At 43.0% G+C, this 17,808-nt stretch overlaps 1 protein-coding gene across 1 annotated transcript; it reads right to left on the bottom strand.

The window, feature by feature from the left end:
* Positions 1-8,079: 8,079 nt before the first annotated feature.
* On the bottom strand, positions 8,080-16,620 carry Pcdhb15 (protocadherin beta 15). Its single transcript, XM_076555058.1, has one exon. The coding sequence runs from the start codon at positions 16,611-16,613 to the stop codon at positions 13,992-13,994; it is 2,622 nt and encodes an 873-aa protein (XP_076411173.1). The 5' UTR covers positions 16,614-16,620; the 3' UTR covers positions 8,080-13,991.
* Positions 16,621-17,808: the final 1,188 nt, after the last annotated feature.

Here is a 17,808-nt window from a genome sequence, read left to right as displayed (position 1 = left end):
TGGAACTAGAAAAAAAAAATCATCCCGAGTGAGGTAACCCAGACCCACAAAGACAAACACAGTATGTACAAAGCAAAGGACAACCATGCTACAATCCACAGCCCCAGGGAAGCTAGATAACAAGGAGAACCCTAAGAGGGACACACATAGATCACCTTGGGAAGGGGAAATAGATAAGATCTCCTGGGTATACTGGGGGTAGGGTTGGGAGGTTGAGAGGTTGGGGGAAGAGAACATGAGGGAATGAGATGGTTGAGTTGGGGGAAGGATGGAGAGGGAAAGCAAGGAAAGAGAAATTTTGATAGAGGGAGCTGTTAAGGGTTAGGTAGAAACCTGGTGCTAGGGAAATTACCAGGAATCCACAAGTATGACCCCAGCTAGGGCTCCTAGCAATAGAGGAGAGAGTGCCTGAACTGGCCTTCCCCTGTAATCAGATCAATGACTACCCTAATTATCATCATAGAACCTTCATCCAGTAACTAATAGATGCAGATGCAGAAATCCACAGCCAAGCACTGGGCCAACCTCCTGGAGTCCATTTGAAGAGAGGTAGGAGTGATTATATGAGCAAGGATTGTCAAGATCATGATGGGAGAACCCACAGAAACAGCTGACCTGATCTAGTGGGAGCTCAAGGACTCTGGACTGACAGTTGGGAAGACTGTATGGGACTGAACTAGGCCCTCTGAATATAGGTGACAGTTATATGGCTTGGTCTGTTTGTGGGGCCCCTGGCAGTGGGACTAGGATTTATCCCTGGTGCATGAACTAGCTTTTTCAAGACCATTCCCTATGGTGGGATACTTTTCTCAGCCTTGATACAGAGGGGAGGAGCTTGGTACTGCCTAAACTTTACATGACAGGCTTTTTTGACTCCCCATGGGAGGCTTTACCCTCTCTGATGTGTGGATGCAGTTGGAGAGAAGAAAGCAGTGGTCGGGAGAAGAGTAAGGTGGGGGAACTGTGGTTGGTATGTAAAAATGAAAATAATTAAATAAAAAAAGAAAAAAATCTTGTCTTGGAAACTGCATGATATCCAACAAGTCACACCATATACCCCATTTGTCCATACATCTCTACTTGCAAGTATTCTGTAGTGGGTAGCCATTCCAGCTTTGATCTGGAAGTTCCAATCCCCATTGAGGCTGGACCGAGCAGAGCTCCAGAGAACAATATCCCAGCTAGCTCAGTCGGTAGAGCATGAGACTCTTAATCTCAGGGTCATGGGTTCATGCCCCACGTTGGGCACCAGATATTGGTGAAATTATTAAGGCCTCTCCACGTAGTTAAAAGGAAGATTTATTTAGTGGGTAACTTACAAATGAAGGGATAGGTAGGTTGCGGGGTCTGGGGACAGTGTATCACAATCCAGTGGTGTTCTCTGGAGCTCTGCTTGGTCCACCTCCACCATCCAGGGTCCAGGAACAGAGAGAATGCTGGCCCATCCAGCTCTAGGGTCTCCAGGTGTCTCCCTTGGCCCCACCTTGTAGGCATGACAGTTGCCGAAGCCTCAGTGGGGGTTGTAACTTCCAGATCAAAGCTGGAATGGCTACCCACTACATATTCATTGCAAAGAGTCATTGGTCTGGTTTGAGGCCCCTGATCTCCACTACATGTTTGCTGCTGGGCCCCCATTAGAACACTTAATGCTGTTGCCATGTGTTGTGGAGATCCTGCAGCTTTGGGTCTGTGGGTCAGGTACCTTCATGTGCTCCATCAGATCATAGATGGGATGGATGTTGGGGCATGCGAAGGCATAACCCTGGGTCTGAGCATGGGCAGCTGTAGGGTTGGTATGCCTGATGGGAAATGGGAATAGCTCTCCCATGGTCACAGTTTTGTGGCTCGCTCACCTACATCTGTCCTAACAGTGTTGTCTTTATTGTGCTGCCCTGCTGAGATGCAGGGCCTGCTCTCCTAATGCTGCAGCTGGTGGGGATCAGGGATGGTCTCCTACTCTTATGACTACAGGCCAGCTCGTCCATTTGCCTCTGGCACTGATGGGTGGGGGAGAGGAGGGTAGCTCTCCCCAGTCCATGCCATCACAGGACAGATGGGTAATGGGGATGGCTCCCCCATGCTCTCAATTTCAGGGTTGGCTTATCCACACCTATCCTAACAGAATTGGCTCTATTTTGCTGCCCTGGTGATATACATGGCCTGCTCTCTTGAATGTTGCAGCTAGTAGGGGCCAGGGATGGCTCTCTCACTCTTATGACCACATGGCCATCTCTCCTACCTGGCTCTGGCATTGATGGGACAGGGTGGGAAGGAGGGCATTTCTCTTCTGCCCTTGTCACCACAAGACAGATGGGTCATAGGGACACCTGTCCCGTGCTCATGATTTCAGGGCTGGCTCACCCACACCCCTGCTAACAAGGTTTGCTCTATTTTGCTATACTGACAAGGTGCTGGGCCTGTTTTCTCTAATGTTGGAGCTGGTCAAGGTTAATGATGGCTCTCCTACTCCTATGACCACAGGGCCAGCTTTCCCATCTGCCTCTGGCATTGATGGGTCTTGGGGGGATTGCATCATTCCCCCACCCATAGTGCCTTAAGACAGATGAAAAGTAGGGGCATCTCTCCTATGCTGACAACTTTCGGCCTCTCTCATCCACACCTCCACTAACAGGATTGGCTCTATTTTGCTGCCCTGGTGAGCTGCTGCAGGACCTGCTCTCCAAAATGTTGCAGCTGTTGGGGATTAAGGATGGCCCTCCTGCTCTTATAATCACCAGCCAGCTTTCTCACATGCCCCAGGCATTGGTGTTTTGGGGGAGAGGGCAACCCTCCTCTGCCAATGCTGTCTCATAACAGATGAGTAATGGGGACAGCTCCCCCTTGTTCACTACTTAGGGACTGTCTCATTCATACCTCCACAAACAGAGTTGGCTCTATTGTGTTGCCCAGGGAAGGTGCAGGGCCTGATCTTAGAGCTGTAGCTGGTGGTGGGCAGGGACAACTCTTCTGCTCTTGTGACCTCAGGGCCAGCATTTCCACTGCCTCAGGTGTTGATGGCTGGGAAGAGGACATCTTTCTCTCACCTATACTGCCATAAGACAGATGGGAAATGGGCAGAGTTCTTTCTTGCTCACACCTTTGGGGCTGGCTCACCAACACCTTCACTAACAGGGTTGGCTCCATTGTGCTGCCCTGGTGAGGTATCGGGCCTACTCTTCAAGTGTTGAAGCTGGTGGGGGCCAAGGATAGCTCTCCCACTCTTATGACCAATGGGCCACATCTCCAACCTCCCCCAGGCATTGATGGCAGCTGAGGGGTGGGGCTAGGTCTCCCACACCCTTCTCCTCAGGGTTGGCTTACTTATGCTTTCACCAACAAGGTGATCTCTGCTGTGCTGCCCAAAGTACAAGGCTCACTTTCCTGTGAGTTGCCGCTGGTCAAGGGGTCATCTCCCTCACCATCTCACCCTGCTCCTTTCTTCTCTCGGCCCTTGAGATTTGCCTCTGTCCATAAGACCTGAACACCCCTCCTCTCTCCCATAAGACACCATATTGTACCTCTGCTCACTCTAATAGTGACCTTCTGGTTGGTGCTGCAAGGTACTGGGTGGGCCTGTGTCTCCTCAGAGCCTGAGGTGGGCAGTCTGTGGTGGGTCTCCTTGTCTCACAACACTGTGGAACAAGACTGGATTTTTCTTCCTCATCACAAGAAGATCATTATAGTGCCCAACCACTGGATGGTTATGACCGGCTCCTGGTTGGTGCATTTGGCTGTGCACCCCAGCCACATGGCATGGGGTGGATGCTTGGTTGGAGTTCTGCTACATCCAGGGTTGGAATCCCATGCCCCTACTCAGCTGTGTTGTGTCCATCGCTGATTTAGGCCTGGGTTGGGCCAGCAGCTCCTGCTTGAATGTGGCCCCTGAAGACCCAAGAATCTGGTCGGTGGGGTGCCCTCTGTGTCCATTGCCAATTCAGTCCCAGGTTGTGTTGGTGGATTTTCTATAATCTTGATAGATATTTAACTATTGATTCTTACTCTCTGACTAAAGAATATGAAATATTTTAAGTCTTATATTTTTCTTGTTTGTATGAGTTCTCTTCAGTGTATGTACTCACATATGTACTAAAGAGGAAATACACTTTATTATATTTCTTATAGTTACATAATATCCCTTTAGTATGAACCTTTATATATCTTTGAAAGAATGTATACATACATACATATATATCAGTTTATATATATAAACTTTTCATATATCATTTTGGTCTAGTGTGAGTTCTCATATTTCATGATGGATGAGAAACAGCCGAACACATTTTTTTTTTCCAGATTTTTCCTCTCTATTGAAAAACAGAGAGAGGGTCTGAGGAGATGGCTCAGTGATTAAGCGTACTATCTTCTCTTCCAGAGGACCTGGGTTCTATTCCTAGGACCCATATGGTAGCTCACAATCATCTGTAACTTTAGTTCCAGGGGATGTGATTCCCTTCTTTGGCTTCTGTGGGCAGCAGGCATTTATACAGTGCATAGAAATACATACAGTCAAAACACCCATACAAATTAAAAAGAGGATTCATTTATTTCACATGATTATGGATATTATGAACCCCTACAACATGCTACATGCAATCTAGAAAACCAGCTAAACTAGTAGTAAAGCTTAGTTGTAATCCAAAAGCCTGAAACTATGTGAGCTGGATTTTGAAAGTCCTGGAGTCCAAACATTGGAGTTCTGTTATTCAGATTCAGGACAAAGTTAGTGTTCCTGATGCAGAAGACAGCTGGCACCAGGTTCCCTTGGGTGAGAGTGGATCTTCTCTATCTGGACTAATAATTCAAATTTTTCATTTCTTTCAGAAACACAGACATACCCAGAAATAATGCTTTATCAGCTCTTTACATGTTCCTTAATCCAGTCAAGTTGGCTTTTAAAGCTAACCATTATATATGATTTCTCTCCAACGAATCCACAAAATGTATAATATATATATATATATATATATATATATATATATATGTATATATATATATATATATAGCACAGTAAAATATCAAGAACAATTGAAAGATTTGTCACATTGTTCAAATCATAGAGACTTGTTTTATATTTGTACCCACATAGTTATAAATGGAAGACCAGAACCTAAATTTCTTATAATTGTAGAATGCCTCTATTTTTCTTACTTTTTGTGTAAATTTTAAGGAAGATTAAGTGAAAATTTTCTCACATTCATATCCATAAGTCTTCTCTTCAATGATAATACTTACATGCACATTAGGAATATAAGAAATAAGACTGTCTCACATTGTATTAAAATCACAAGTTAGAAATGCAATATGAGTTCTCACTTCCACCCTAACAGATAATTAACAAATGGAGGGGCTCCTCCAATTTTTACACTCAGAACATAATTGTCATCAAAAGTTGGAAGGAATTTTCACTGTTCCTATATTCATGAGACTTTTCTCCACTGTGGTTACATGTACAGTGGTGGGTGAAGAATGAATGCTTTCCACGTGTTGTATCCTCATAGTATTTGTCTTCAATGTGTTCTCTACATGAGTCCTAAGGTTCAAGGAACATTTGAAAGGTTCTCTGTATACCTCATATTGATTGAGTTTATGACTAATGTGTTATCCCATATATGTCTTAAATGAGAAGTCAATAAATGCATTCTTATGTTCATTGATTTTCTATTATTTCTTGCCAGTATGAGTTCTCTAGTGAATATTTTGTTTTGGAGTCTGGACGAAGGCCCAGTTCTTTTAATTACTTTAATTTCATTTCTTTCCAATTAAAATATATGCTATATTCTAAATATAAAAGTCTTTTTGAGAATTTTCCAATTATATTATAAACACAGAGTTTCTCTACCATATGAATTCTCAAATATAACTCCTCTGTTTTGTATTGATCTTTCATGCCATAGAAAAATGAAGGAAGATCAAATACTTAAAACTGTTTTGTGTGTTATGTGACTTTAGTCTAGTGTCAGCTTAAGGTAAATTGTGATAAGAAATGACTATTTTGATCATTTTTTGAGAAAAATATCCATAATAATTTTACTACTAAATGCAACTGAAGATCTAAATAAATATTAAAAGTTCTTAAGCAAAAGGAAACAGAAAATTATAAACAGAGTACTGAAAACAGATGGTTTGAATACAAAATATAATAGGTACAACCATAGAAGTATTGTATATTACAAATAAATGGAATGGCCTTTTCAATTCTATGACAGAACCAATAGTGTTGGATAAAAAAGCAAAACCCCAACTCTGCTGTTTACAGAATACTCACATTACATATAAATGCATGTTGAATATAAAATTATGGAAAAAGAGATATCATGCAAAACTAAAATCATTAAACCTATGAAATTGAGTGGTTGGCACTAGGTCAGAAAGCCTAGGACCTAGGACCTGCAAACTGGGCTCACTAACTGCTGCCCTACTGCTTTTCTGTCCACCCTTCAAATGACTTCAGTCCCTCAGGTCTCTGATCTGGACTAACTTCTGTCTTACCCCTTATCCCCCTTCCACATCTTCAAGAAAACCACCTTACCTAGAAACTGTCATGCTGGGTTCTGGCCATGCAACTATCCACTGACTAGGATCTCTCCATCTCAGCCCCAGCAACCCACTTCCCCACCAGCCCTAGTCCAGCTCCAGCTCCAGAGCAAAGTTAGAGGAGAGCATTGAAACAATGTATGTGTTGAATGTCAAGGGCCTAAATAAGAAGATAATGGAGTAGAAGGCAAACTGGAAAGAGACAAAGGGGTTGGAGGTGGAGATTGTATCTCAGGAGGAAGATAAAGAAACTACGGAACATGTAGAAGGGTGTTAGAAGGTGATGAAGATGATAATGAGGTAGAAGAGGACAACACAGGGATTGTGCTTTAAAGAGCCTTGAGGATAGCAGATCCCAAGCATCAGAAGATAGCTTGTCATCTTGACACAAACCTGAGTCTCCCCCAGAACCTATATTGAGGAATAGCCTCTAGTGAACTGACCTGTGCACACATCTGCGAGACGTTTTCCTTATTGATAGATGATATGGGAGGTGTCGCCATAGGGTCTGTGTTGTATAAGAAAAGTAGCTGAGTAAGCAAAAGAAAAGCCTGCCATCAAGCAGCTTTCCTCCATGATCTCTGTTTCAGTTCTTGCAGCCAGGTTCCTGCCCCAATTTCCCTCAATTGCGGGTTGTGACCCAGGAGCTAGAGTGAATTATTTCCTTCCCAAGTTGCTATTGGTCGGCGTTTTAGCAAATCGCAGCAGCGAAGCAAAGTAGGAGAGCAGGGCTTTAGTATTAGCATCTGCTAATGGACTAGTGGTGGGGGCCCTTGGGGTTCGAGTTAGGGAGAGAACAGATGAGCACAGCTGCCTTCCCCTGGATATCTGCTCTTGACCCGTCCCAGAGCTGACACCCTCTGGCCCCTTCCTGGCTTGCCAATTACTTGTTTCCAGAAACAGCCACTGTTCCACCTCCTGACCTGCTCCATCTGAGCTCTGTAGCTGCCTCCACTTGCCCCTATCCACTTCTCTGCTCCCCTCCTGCCTCCCTCCACAATCCCACTTGTCCTGGCTCTCCTATAGCAGCCTCTCCACCACACACTCCGCACCCATGTCTCCCGCCCTGCCACAACCGTCTCTTGCTTGACCCTTCAGTCTCCCTCAGGTCCCCTCCTCTCAGATAGTGCCAAGCTAAGGTTGGACCATGATCAGAGCAAGCCTGACAGCCTAGCTCATTATTGTAGCTGGAAGGTTTCTCCAGTTCTGCCTGGTCCTGAGGTCCCACAGCCACTTATAAGATAATCACTCAGAGGCTTAATATTATTTATAAACTGTATGGCCTGTGTCAGGCTTCTTGCTAGCTAGCTTTTATGACTTAACCCATTTCTACTAACCTATGAGTTGCCACATGGCTGGGGCATTACCTGTCTGCTGGCATCTTGTTGCTCCTTCAGCAGTGGCTGGCATATCTCTCTCTCTCTCTCTCTCTCTCTCTCTCTCTCTCTCTCTCTCTCTCTCTCTCTCTCTCCTCTCCTCTCCTCTCCTCTCCTCTCCTCTCCTCTTCTCTCCTCTCCTCTCCTCTCCTCTCCTCTCCTTTCTTCTCACTGTATATCTGCCTGGGTTTCCTGCCAGCCTCTAAGCTGCCTTGCCATAGGCCAATGCAGCTTTATTTATCAACCAATCAGAACAACACATATTCACAGCATACAGAAAGACACCCCACAACACTTCATCCTCCCACTTTTGTGTAACTTAGTAAAGAAATAGTCATAACTCTAAAAAGATAACTATGGGATGCCTATATCAGACAAATGTTGACTAGAAACTAAAAGAGGTACATTCCACAATAATGAATGCCAACTCATCACACTAAAACAAAACAAATAACAACAAAAACCCCTGCCTGTATGAATCAAATAATAGATTCAAAGTGAATAAGGTTTTGAAAAATTCTAGACTTGAAAAGGGAGATAGACAAATAAATACACTAGCATATTTGAAGAAATTAACACATTCTCCTAGTAAATTATTAAATATATAGGAAATTATGCATAAATAATATTTAAACATTTAAACAACTTTTATTTAATATTTATAAATCTTCATTCCTAGCAACTACAGAATATACATTTCTTCCAAATGGACATGGGGATTTTACCAATATACTTCAGAACACTGGATTCTTTGAACAAAATAATTCAATCTGTTTTCAAGGCTGCAGTTACACAGAATATAGTCTCAAATCCAAAAAATTGGAGAGTATTAAAATAGTGAAGTACCACACAGAGAAAAAGTACATATTCATACTTTATGTGCCTTGATTTAAGTTAGAAAAGTAACACATAGAATAAAGAAGAAAACTAGCAATAAAAGAAAGCTAAAACCAAAGGAGATATGGGAAATTATAATATAATAGTAGAATTGGATGAAACAGAAAATAGAAAGCAATAGGCAATGTATCAAAGGGAATGCTGGCTTGTTTTAAAAAAATTAATGAACTTGATACTCTCATATTAATGCTTATACTAAGAAGAGGGGAGGTTGGGGATTTAGCTCATTGGTAGAGCACTTGCCTAGCAAGCACAAGGCCCTGGGTTTGGTCCTCAGCTCTGGAAAAAAGAAAGAAGAGGGGAGAAAATACATATTACCAATATATAGAAAAAAAGAGAGCATCATTGTATAGTCTAAATACAGTAAAAGATGTATTAATATTATAAATAATGTCTTTCAAATATTCCCTAACTTGCATAAATTTTGAGATAAAAAGTTGAGATTGCAATGCAGCCTTCCCAAAGGAAAACAATTTACCCATGGATTAATTTTTCTTTCATTTTTTTAAGGGAATTTTTAATTTCCTCTTTAAGGGAGTTTTTCATTTCATCTTTAAGGGCCTCTATCTTCTTAACATCATTTTTAGGATTGATCTCTTCTGCTTCTTCTGCCTTGGTATGTTCAGGTCTTGCAGGTGTAGAACCACTAGGTTCTGATGTTGTCATATAGGTCTTTATGTTGTTGCCAGTATTTTCACACTGGCGTCTACTCATCTTGTTCTTGGCTCAGTGCAGGTGGTGTCTGTGTCTGAAGGTGCCTCTCTTGTTCTAATTGTTAGTCTTGGTCCACTAGGAGTTCTTGGTTGAATCAATGCTGTTGGGCTCTGTTTCTCTGGGAGCAGCTTAGTCCAATCAGTGTTAGTGGGTTCTGTTTCAGTGAGTTGTTTCCACTTGGTGCAGGGTGGGCTTATGGCTCCAGTGGTTGTTGGGTTCATAGGGGTTGGTTTTTTTGTTTTGTTTTTTTTTGGTAGGGGAGCAGGGAAAGGTAGCTGTCTGGTCCCTGGGACTCTTATGGTTGGGGCCTAGGTGCTAGAGTCCTAGTCTGGAGATGGGGGCTTACCTGTTCCCAGTCAGTATAGGGTGGGCTTATGAGTCTGGTGATCTGGCTCGGTGGCTGGGCAGCACCTTCTTTTGTGTTCTCAGGTCACATTTTGCTCATTTGTCAACTTCTCAGCTGATTTTGTTTCCCCAGACTGCAGACTGTAGGATTCCGAAACCTCTCCTGAATGGATCTCAGCTGAGCATGTTGTTTAGTAGGGCAATCTCACCAACACCTCCAAGTTGTTGGATTTCTCAGGATCAGCAGCTGGGCCCTGGGTTGACTTCAGGCAGAATGTTCCAGTTTGTTCTGGTCGCATCCCACTGAGACAGCTCCTTCCCTGAGTGCTGGGATTAAAGGCGTCCCTGCTCCAAGCTCTTAATCTCCATGTTCTCATCAACTCCTCAGTGGATAAAAGCTCAGCTTCTGGTCTTTATTAAGACCACACCTCTGCCTCCTCTTCCTCTGCCCCTGTATACCCATGGATTATTTTAATGCTAAATTGTGTCAAATTCATAAAATAAAAGAAAAATAATAAAAACTTCATTAGTTACTCTTCTGATGTTATGACAATGTACCATAACCAAATGAGACTGAAGGAAGAAAGAGTTTATTTTTGCTTACTTTTCCAGAGAGAGCATAATGGTTGGGGAGGTATGGAAGTAGACATCCATAGCAAAAAGCTGACAGATCACATCTTCAACTACAAACACCAAGTGGATAGAGGAAACTGGATGTGGGGTAATGCTATGAACTCCTGAATCCCAGCCAAGTGAGTTGCTTTCCATCAGGCCCTCACTGCTTCCCCAACAAGCTCCACAAACTGGGGACCAAGTGTTCAAATATCTGAGCCAATGGGAGACAATTTTCATTCAAACTACCACAAACACCTCATATTAACCTTCATTATATAGAAGAGGAAGAGACAATTCCAAACAATTTGTGAGACTATGGAAACTTGAATGAACTGACCTAACAAGTTTGAATCTCTGGGCCTACTTCAAAACATCTCAGCTTATGGGAAAACTGTTAGGATTAACTCAAGTATAATATTTAGAAAAATCAAGAGAAACACCAAATTTAAATGTACTTCTTTCTCTCATTTTGTATTCAAATCAACATTATTATTTTGAAATTTGTCATCAGTGCTTCCAAGTGACAGGAACTACTCCTGACTGGCTGTTAATGGCAATAGTCTGGAGAAAACAATACTTTTTATTTTCTAACCCATTACCAGTCATACTGGAGACTGAAAAGATGAGACCGACTTCTGAAAGTTCTGTCAGTCAGACCATATGGTAAATGTGATCACAGCAATCAGAGTCGCATTATACCTGTCTAGGTACATTAGGGAAAAGTCATTAAAAACATATTAATAGAAAATATATTTGTCCCTGCAAAGAGACTTCTGTATTACTAACTTCTCTGAAATTTCCCAGGCAATAGGGAAAGGTTTCTCTGTTGTATGTAAGTTTTTCTTTCCAATGCATGTGTAAATTGTCCCAACTGCCCAGTCTTAAATAACTCACTCAGAGGCTGAATATGAAATATAAATGCTCAGCCAATAGCTCAGGCTTGTTACTAGCTAACTCTTACACTTAAATTAATTCGTGTTTTTATATATGCTTTGCCACATGGTGGCATGACACATTCATCTCCTGCTCCCTCAGCATCTGTCTATTGATTCTTTACTACATCCTTCCTCTTCCCATCATTCTTAGTTTGGTCACACCACCTATATTTCCTGCCTGGATACTGGCCAATCCGCATTTTATTAAACCATTTTGAATGATAAATCTTTACAGTGTACAAGAGGATTATTCCATAGCATGCATGCATCCCTGGCAGTGAATCTCCTGATTTTAACATATGTTACAAGGCAATTATGATGAAAATTTCCTCCATTCACTCATCTCATATTTTACTATAAAGAGTGAGAAGAAATCAGGGTGTACTTTCAACACTTTTCCAGGAAATTTCCTTAGCCAAACATCCAAATGCATCAGTTCTTTTCCTCATCTAATGTATTTCACAATTCAGCTAACTTTTCTGCCACTATATAAGAATAAAAGTAGGGGCTGGGCATGGTAGTAGATCTCTGTGAGTTTGAGGCCAGCCTGGTCTACAGAATGAGTTCCAGGATAGGCTCCAAAGCTACACAGAGAAACCCTGTCTTCAGAAACCATAAAAAATAATAAAATTATTAATTTTCCTCTAATTTTCAACAATGTTCTCTTTATCTGGGCTCTATCTAATAATAACTATAATGTCCATAATTCTCCCCATAGTTTGCTTTAAATGATTTATAAGTTCTAAATGCCAACATTTCTATAAGCACCACATTCCTCACTTCCTTTTGCATTTTCACCAACAGACTTGTTACTATCACATTTCTATCAAGTCTGTTCAAAGCAATTTGAATATGTTCTATTCTGTGTCTGCAATTTCAACTATATGCTTTTTTGAGACAAGGTTTCTCTGTGTAGTCCTGGCTGTCCTGGAACTCACTCTGTAAAGCAGGCTGGCCTCAAACTCAGAGATCTGCCTGTCTCTACCTCAAAAGTTCTGGGATTAAAAGGTGTGTGCCACCACTACTGGTCCTTAGCAAATTTCTTCTTCATATCTTTCTCTTTTTTTGGCGTGTGTGTGTGTGTGTGTGTGTGTGTGTGTGTGTGTGTGTGTGTGTTTTCAAGACAGGGTCTCACTCTCTAGCTCTTTCTGTCCTAGAACAAGGGTGGCCTTAAACTCTGCTTTCACATGCTGGGATTAAACAAATGTGCCACAATGCCTGGCTGTTCTTCATCTTAAGGTAGACTCAACTTTGCTTTTAAAGCCTTTCACTGTTCCTATCAGACCCATCCAAATGATTTAGGATATACTTCCCACTTTCCATTTAGTTTATAAACTACTTCAATTTCATTTGTATTTTATCTTTACAATGTAAAGTTACAGTCATAGGTTCTAGGGATCAGGAATGAATATCTTTGAGGTCATTTTTTTCTGAATAATTTCTCTTAATCATTCAATACTACATCAATGTATCCATTACTAAAATTTGTTTGGCTAACTAATATTAATTCTGTAATGCATTTTCTTCCAAATTCCTTATCAATCAGAGCAATGTCATCATCCAAAGCAAGCAGATATCAGCATGTTATACCACCAGAAGCTATCCTGAGCCAAGAATTTGGGGTTTACACCAAGATTTCCTCACTATAAAAAGTGATAACAGCAAGAAATATATTATTGTTCCTGGAGTCTATTGGCTTTACAGAAAGTTCTTGAACACAGGCAGTCTGGGAGCAACATGCTAAGTACTCCCATTGGCTAAAGATAATGGAGAGGCTTTTAATCTTTTCTATGTTAACTTATACCAGAAAGAACAGGCGATGTGGATATATTTTCTCATGAGACCATATTTACAGTGAACATCCAAAAAAAGCTTGAAATTACCTTGTTACTTCCTGTTAGAGAATAGAAAACATAATCAGGGAATCTGGAAGAAACAGCATTAATGAATATGAACTGCTACTAAAGAAAACACAAATAAGGCTATTGAAGTCTTAGCCATGCCAAAAAAAACCCCTAAGGATTTCCAATTTTAAAATGAAGTGTGATTTTAAGAAATCATATATTTTTCTGTGTTGTCACAATTCAGGAATGCATTTTTATTTTGGGGGACTTACTATGTCCTATTCATCATATAGTCCAGGCCTAGCTTGAATTCTCTAAGTAGTAGATGACCTTGAATTCATGATAGCCTGCCTCCACGTTTAAATGCTAGGATTACAGGGTGATCCAACCTAGGGCCTCCAACAAACTGTACAGGCACTATATAAACTAATCTGTTCTCCTGTGTCAGGAAACATACTTTTAAAATTAGGATTGTGTTCATTAGAAGAAATTCACATTCTTTGGGAGAGAGTACTGCCAGTTCAATCAGGAACATGAAGTGTCCTGATGTAAAATGCTCAAAACAATACAACTTGAAAAATACTTGTACAGTAAACAAGTTTATAAACAACAATACTACCTAAACTCGTAGAGAAAAGGAAAAACAAATACAGATAAACTTACTACAAAATTTGAAAAGAAAGTGCAAAATCAAAAGAGACAGAATTATACAGCCAGGGAAACGTGAAGTTTCACATGCCTAAAATACTTGGGAAGGGTGGATTATCTCCTGATTGCCCACCAGAGTTTTGGTCTAGAATATTGGAAAACACAGGCTTTAGGAATCTGAACTCATTACTCTGAGAGTCTCCAGTCAGACACACCTCATACTGGTAGCTCTGGGACAGAGTCCCCGCGCCACTGACATCCACCAGGTGACCAGGAAAGTGTCCCTCAGGCACAGAGCAGCCACCCAGAGAGGCCGCCCTGGCCCTCCTGCACAGCCTTACCCCCACAAACAGCAGCACAGACAAGAGGAAGAGGGAAGACACAGAAGCCAAGGCAATGACCAGGTACAGTGTGAGCAAATCGTCATTGTCATGCGCAGGGTCGCGCGCCACCTCTGGCAAAGGCAGGTAGGGCTGAGAGAAGCCATCCACCAGCAGCACATGCAGAGTGACACTGGCAGACCTTGGAGGATCTCCATTGTCCTTGACCAGCAGCAGCAGCCTGTGCTTGGGAGCATCGCGCTCACTCAGCAGCCTGGCAGTGCGCACCTCGCCATTGTGAGCCCACAAGCTGAACAGCCCGGGCTCCGTGGCCTTGAGCAGCTGGAATGACAGCCAGGCATTCTGTCCAGAGTCGCGGTCCACTGCCACCACCTTGGTGACCAGGTAGCCTGGCTCTGCCGCCCTGGGCAGCAGCTCTGTGCAGGGCGCAGAGGCGTTCTGCAGCGGGTAGAGCACGAAGGGCGCATTGTCGTTGGCGTCCAGCACCAGCACTCGCACCAGCGCCTGGCTGCTGAGCGCAGGAGAACCTTGGTCTGTGGCGCCCACGTGGAACTCGAAGGTCTCCAGGGCCTCATAGTCCAGCGCCCTGAGCGCGAACAGCTGCCCGTTGTCGGCATTGATGGAGATGAGAGAGTCGAGGGCCAGCTGTGGGTCGTGGGTGGGCAGCAGAGAGTAGGTGATGTGGGCATTGGAGCCTGAGTCTGAGTCCGTGGCGCTGATGGTGCCTATGTGCAGGGCGGGGCTGTTGTTCTCTTGGACAAACAGGGTGTAGGAGGTTTGGGTAAAGGTGGGAGCGTTGTCGTTGACATCAGACACCTGCACTGTTATGGTGTGCTGGGTTGTGAGCCTGGGTGAGCCCATGTCGGTGACTGTGATGGTGATGTTGTACTCAGCTCTGCTCTCTCTGTCCAGCCCTCCTTCTGTCATCAGTCTATAGAAGTTCCCAACAGAAGGGTCTAGTGTAAAGGGGACACCATCCTGTATGGAACATACTGTCTTTCCATTTTCCCCAGAGTCTCGGTCCCGAATCCGAAATAGAGCCACTTCTGTCTCCGGTGAATTTTCTGGTACGGGGCTGGTCAGCGAAGAAATAGTTAGTTCTGGGTAATTATCATTGACATCCACCACTTGAATAGAAACTGAGCATTTTCCAGAAAGCCCCCCGCCATCGGATGCCTCTAGGTCTATTTCATATGAAGATGTTGTCTCAAAGTCCAGTGTTTTAATTAGTCGAATCTCTCCTGACAGAGCATTTAGCTCAAAAGTTTTGCTCATCTCCTGAGAACTATGAAAAAGAGTGTACGATACTTCTCCGTTTGTTCCACTGTCTAAATCCTTGGCTGTGACCTTAGCAACTAGGGAACCCACCGGGCTGTTCTCTAAAATTTGCACCTGATAGAGCGCCTGCGCAAACTCAGGGGCATTGTCATTGACATCCAAGACAATAATCCGGATTTGTGAGGTGCCAGTCCTGGGCGGAGAACCACCATCCAGCGCTGTCAGAGTTAACCTGAACTCTGCCTGCTCCTCACGATCAAGTCCTTTGTCCAACACCAGCTCTGGATATTTCCTCCCATCACCTCGGTTTCGGATGGAAACATGGAAATGAGAATTGGTACTAAGGTTATAGTTCTGAATGCTGTTGTTGCCCACATCCAAATCCTGAGCGCGTTTGAGAAGAAACACAGCCCCAATAGAGCTAGTCTCCAGGATTTTCACGGTCATTTCTCTTTCAGGAAACTCGGGAGAATGATCATTTATGTCTCCCACTCGTAGCTCAGCTCGAAATATTTCCAGTGGGTTTTTCAGTAACACTTGGAAATGAGTGACACAGGGTTCAATGGGGCCGCACAGCTCTTCCCGGTCCAGTTTTTCATTTAATATTAGCTTCCCAGTCTGTAGATCAAGCTGCAGGTGTGATTCGTTATCCTCAGAGACCACCTGGGCTCCTCGAGCAGCTAGCTCCGCAACTCCCAGCCCTAGGTCCTTGACTAGATCAGCCAAAACCGTGCCGCTTGGTGTTTCCTCCAACACAAAGTAACGGCGGGGCTCCCAGCCCGCCCCAGCCACTCCCAGTAAGATAAAGATCAACAGAACTTGCCTTTGTCTGCTCTCTCTTCCAATCTTCATCTTTGCTTCCGCACCCAGCCAGGATGCAAGGGCACCCAGACAGCGGTCGATCAGTTTATAGCCTGTTCCGATGTGTAAGTTAGCAGCATTCTCTGTAAAATTGGTCTTTTCAGCCGGAGATCTGAAGAAGCATTTTTTTTTTTCCCTTTTCCGCGTTCGTCCTTTCTTAAGCCTTAGCCAGCAGCGCCACCATGCGTTGATTTTGCTTCTCAGCCGATCGCTGCATGGTTCCATTCTTTTTATAGTCTATTTGGTTGTCAGAAGTTTGGAAATAAATTCAATCACCGAACAACGTTATTTTGATTATGCAGTCCCTCACTAAACAAAAAGAATCCTTGTTTTTAATGCGTCGGATTCTGAAAAATACAGGAATAAACAACCTCGACAAGCTGCCTACCTATTAGAAGCCCTACAGTCAGTGTTGGGGCACTCTAGGGGAAACAGAAATGAAAGAAGACAGTACTGATTGATCAGTCATCTTATACAGTTAGTAACATATAGCCATGCAATTTAAAATTCAGCATAAAGTGGGGGTCAATACTTCTGGGGCTTCTTTGTCACTTTATGTCTCCCAGGTAACAGGATTGTGGTTCCCATTGGTAAAGTTTCATAAAGGAAAAAAAATCTACATGTTAGTTGCAGTTTATGATACACTTCCTACATATGGTCAGGAACTTAAATTTCTTTATAAAACGTTTTGCCTATGAGAAAACTCAAACGAAAGCACCTTTCACTCCATTTCCTTTTACTCCGTGTTCTCTCTCACACCAGATGTAGCAGATGAATATATTTGGTCATTTCCTTTGTGTAACCTGTAAGCAATTCAGCACTCTTTACTGCACTGCTGCACCACAATATCTAAACTAATCCTTGGGACAGAGAAGATGCTCAGTAAACATTTGCATAATTCATCATAGAATAAAACACAAAATTGTGTGCCCTTTCCTTCTACTGTAGATGCCTCTTGCTTTGTTGGGATCCTAACTCTTTTTTTTTTTTTTGGTTTTTCAAGACAGAGTTTCTCTGTGTAGCTTTGTGCCTTTCCTGGAACTCGCTTTGGAGACCAGGCTGGCCTCGAACTCACAGAGATCCGCCTGCCTCTGCCTCCCGAGTGCTGGGATTAAAGGCGTGCGCCACCACCGCCCGGCCTAACTCATTTTATAATAAGCTGTATAAACAAGACAGCATTTTCCCAGGTAGCAGCTCTCTGTACTCTTTCCGTAGTCACATGAAATAACCGAGGGTCTAAACCATCTTTTCATTAAAGGAAAAACACTGTGGCTTGTCCTAACAAAAGAGGTCTTGAGGCCCAGCCCTGTCCTTAGGATCTTGCCTCAGCATCCTGAGAGGACCACCACTCCTATCCTCAAAATTACCCATTTAGACCAAAGATTCACAGTGCCTTTCCATGTAACTGCAATAGTTTACA

This window comes from Peromyscus maniculatus, chromosome 19 (assembly GCF_049852395.1).
Source record: "Peromyscus maniculatus bairdii isolate BWxNUB_F1_BW_parent chromosome 19, HU_Pman_BW_mat_3.1, whole genome shotgun sequence".
Lineage (NCBI taxonomy): Eukaryota > Metazoa > Chordata > Mammalia > Rodentia > Cricetidae > Peromyscus > Peromyscus maniculatus.
The sequence above is the reverse complement of the archived record's forward strand: the minus strand, read 5'-3'. Positions and strand labels throughout refer to the sequence as shown.

Bases quoted from the DNA above. Each gene is read 5' to 3' on its own strand.
- Pcdhb15 (XM_076555058.1), bottom strand. From the start codon at position 16,613: ATGGAACCATGCAGCGATCGGCTGAGAAGCAAAATCAACGCATGGTGG.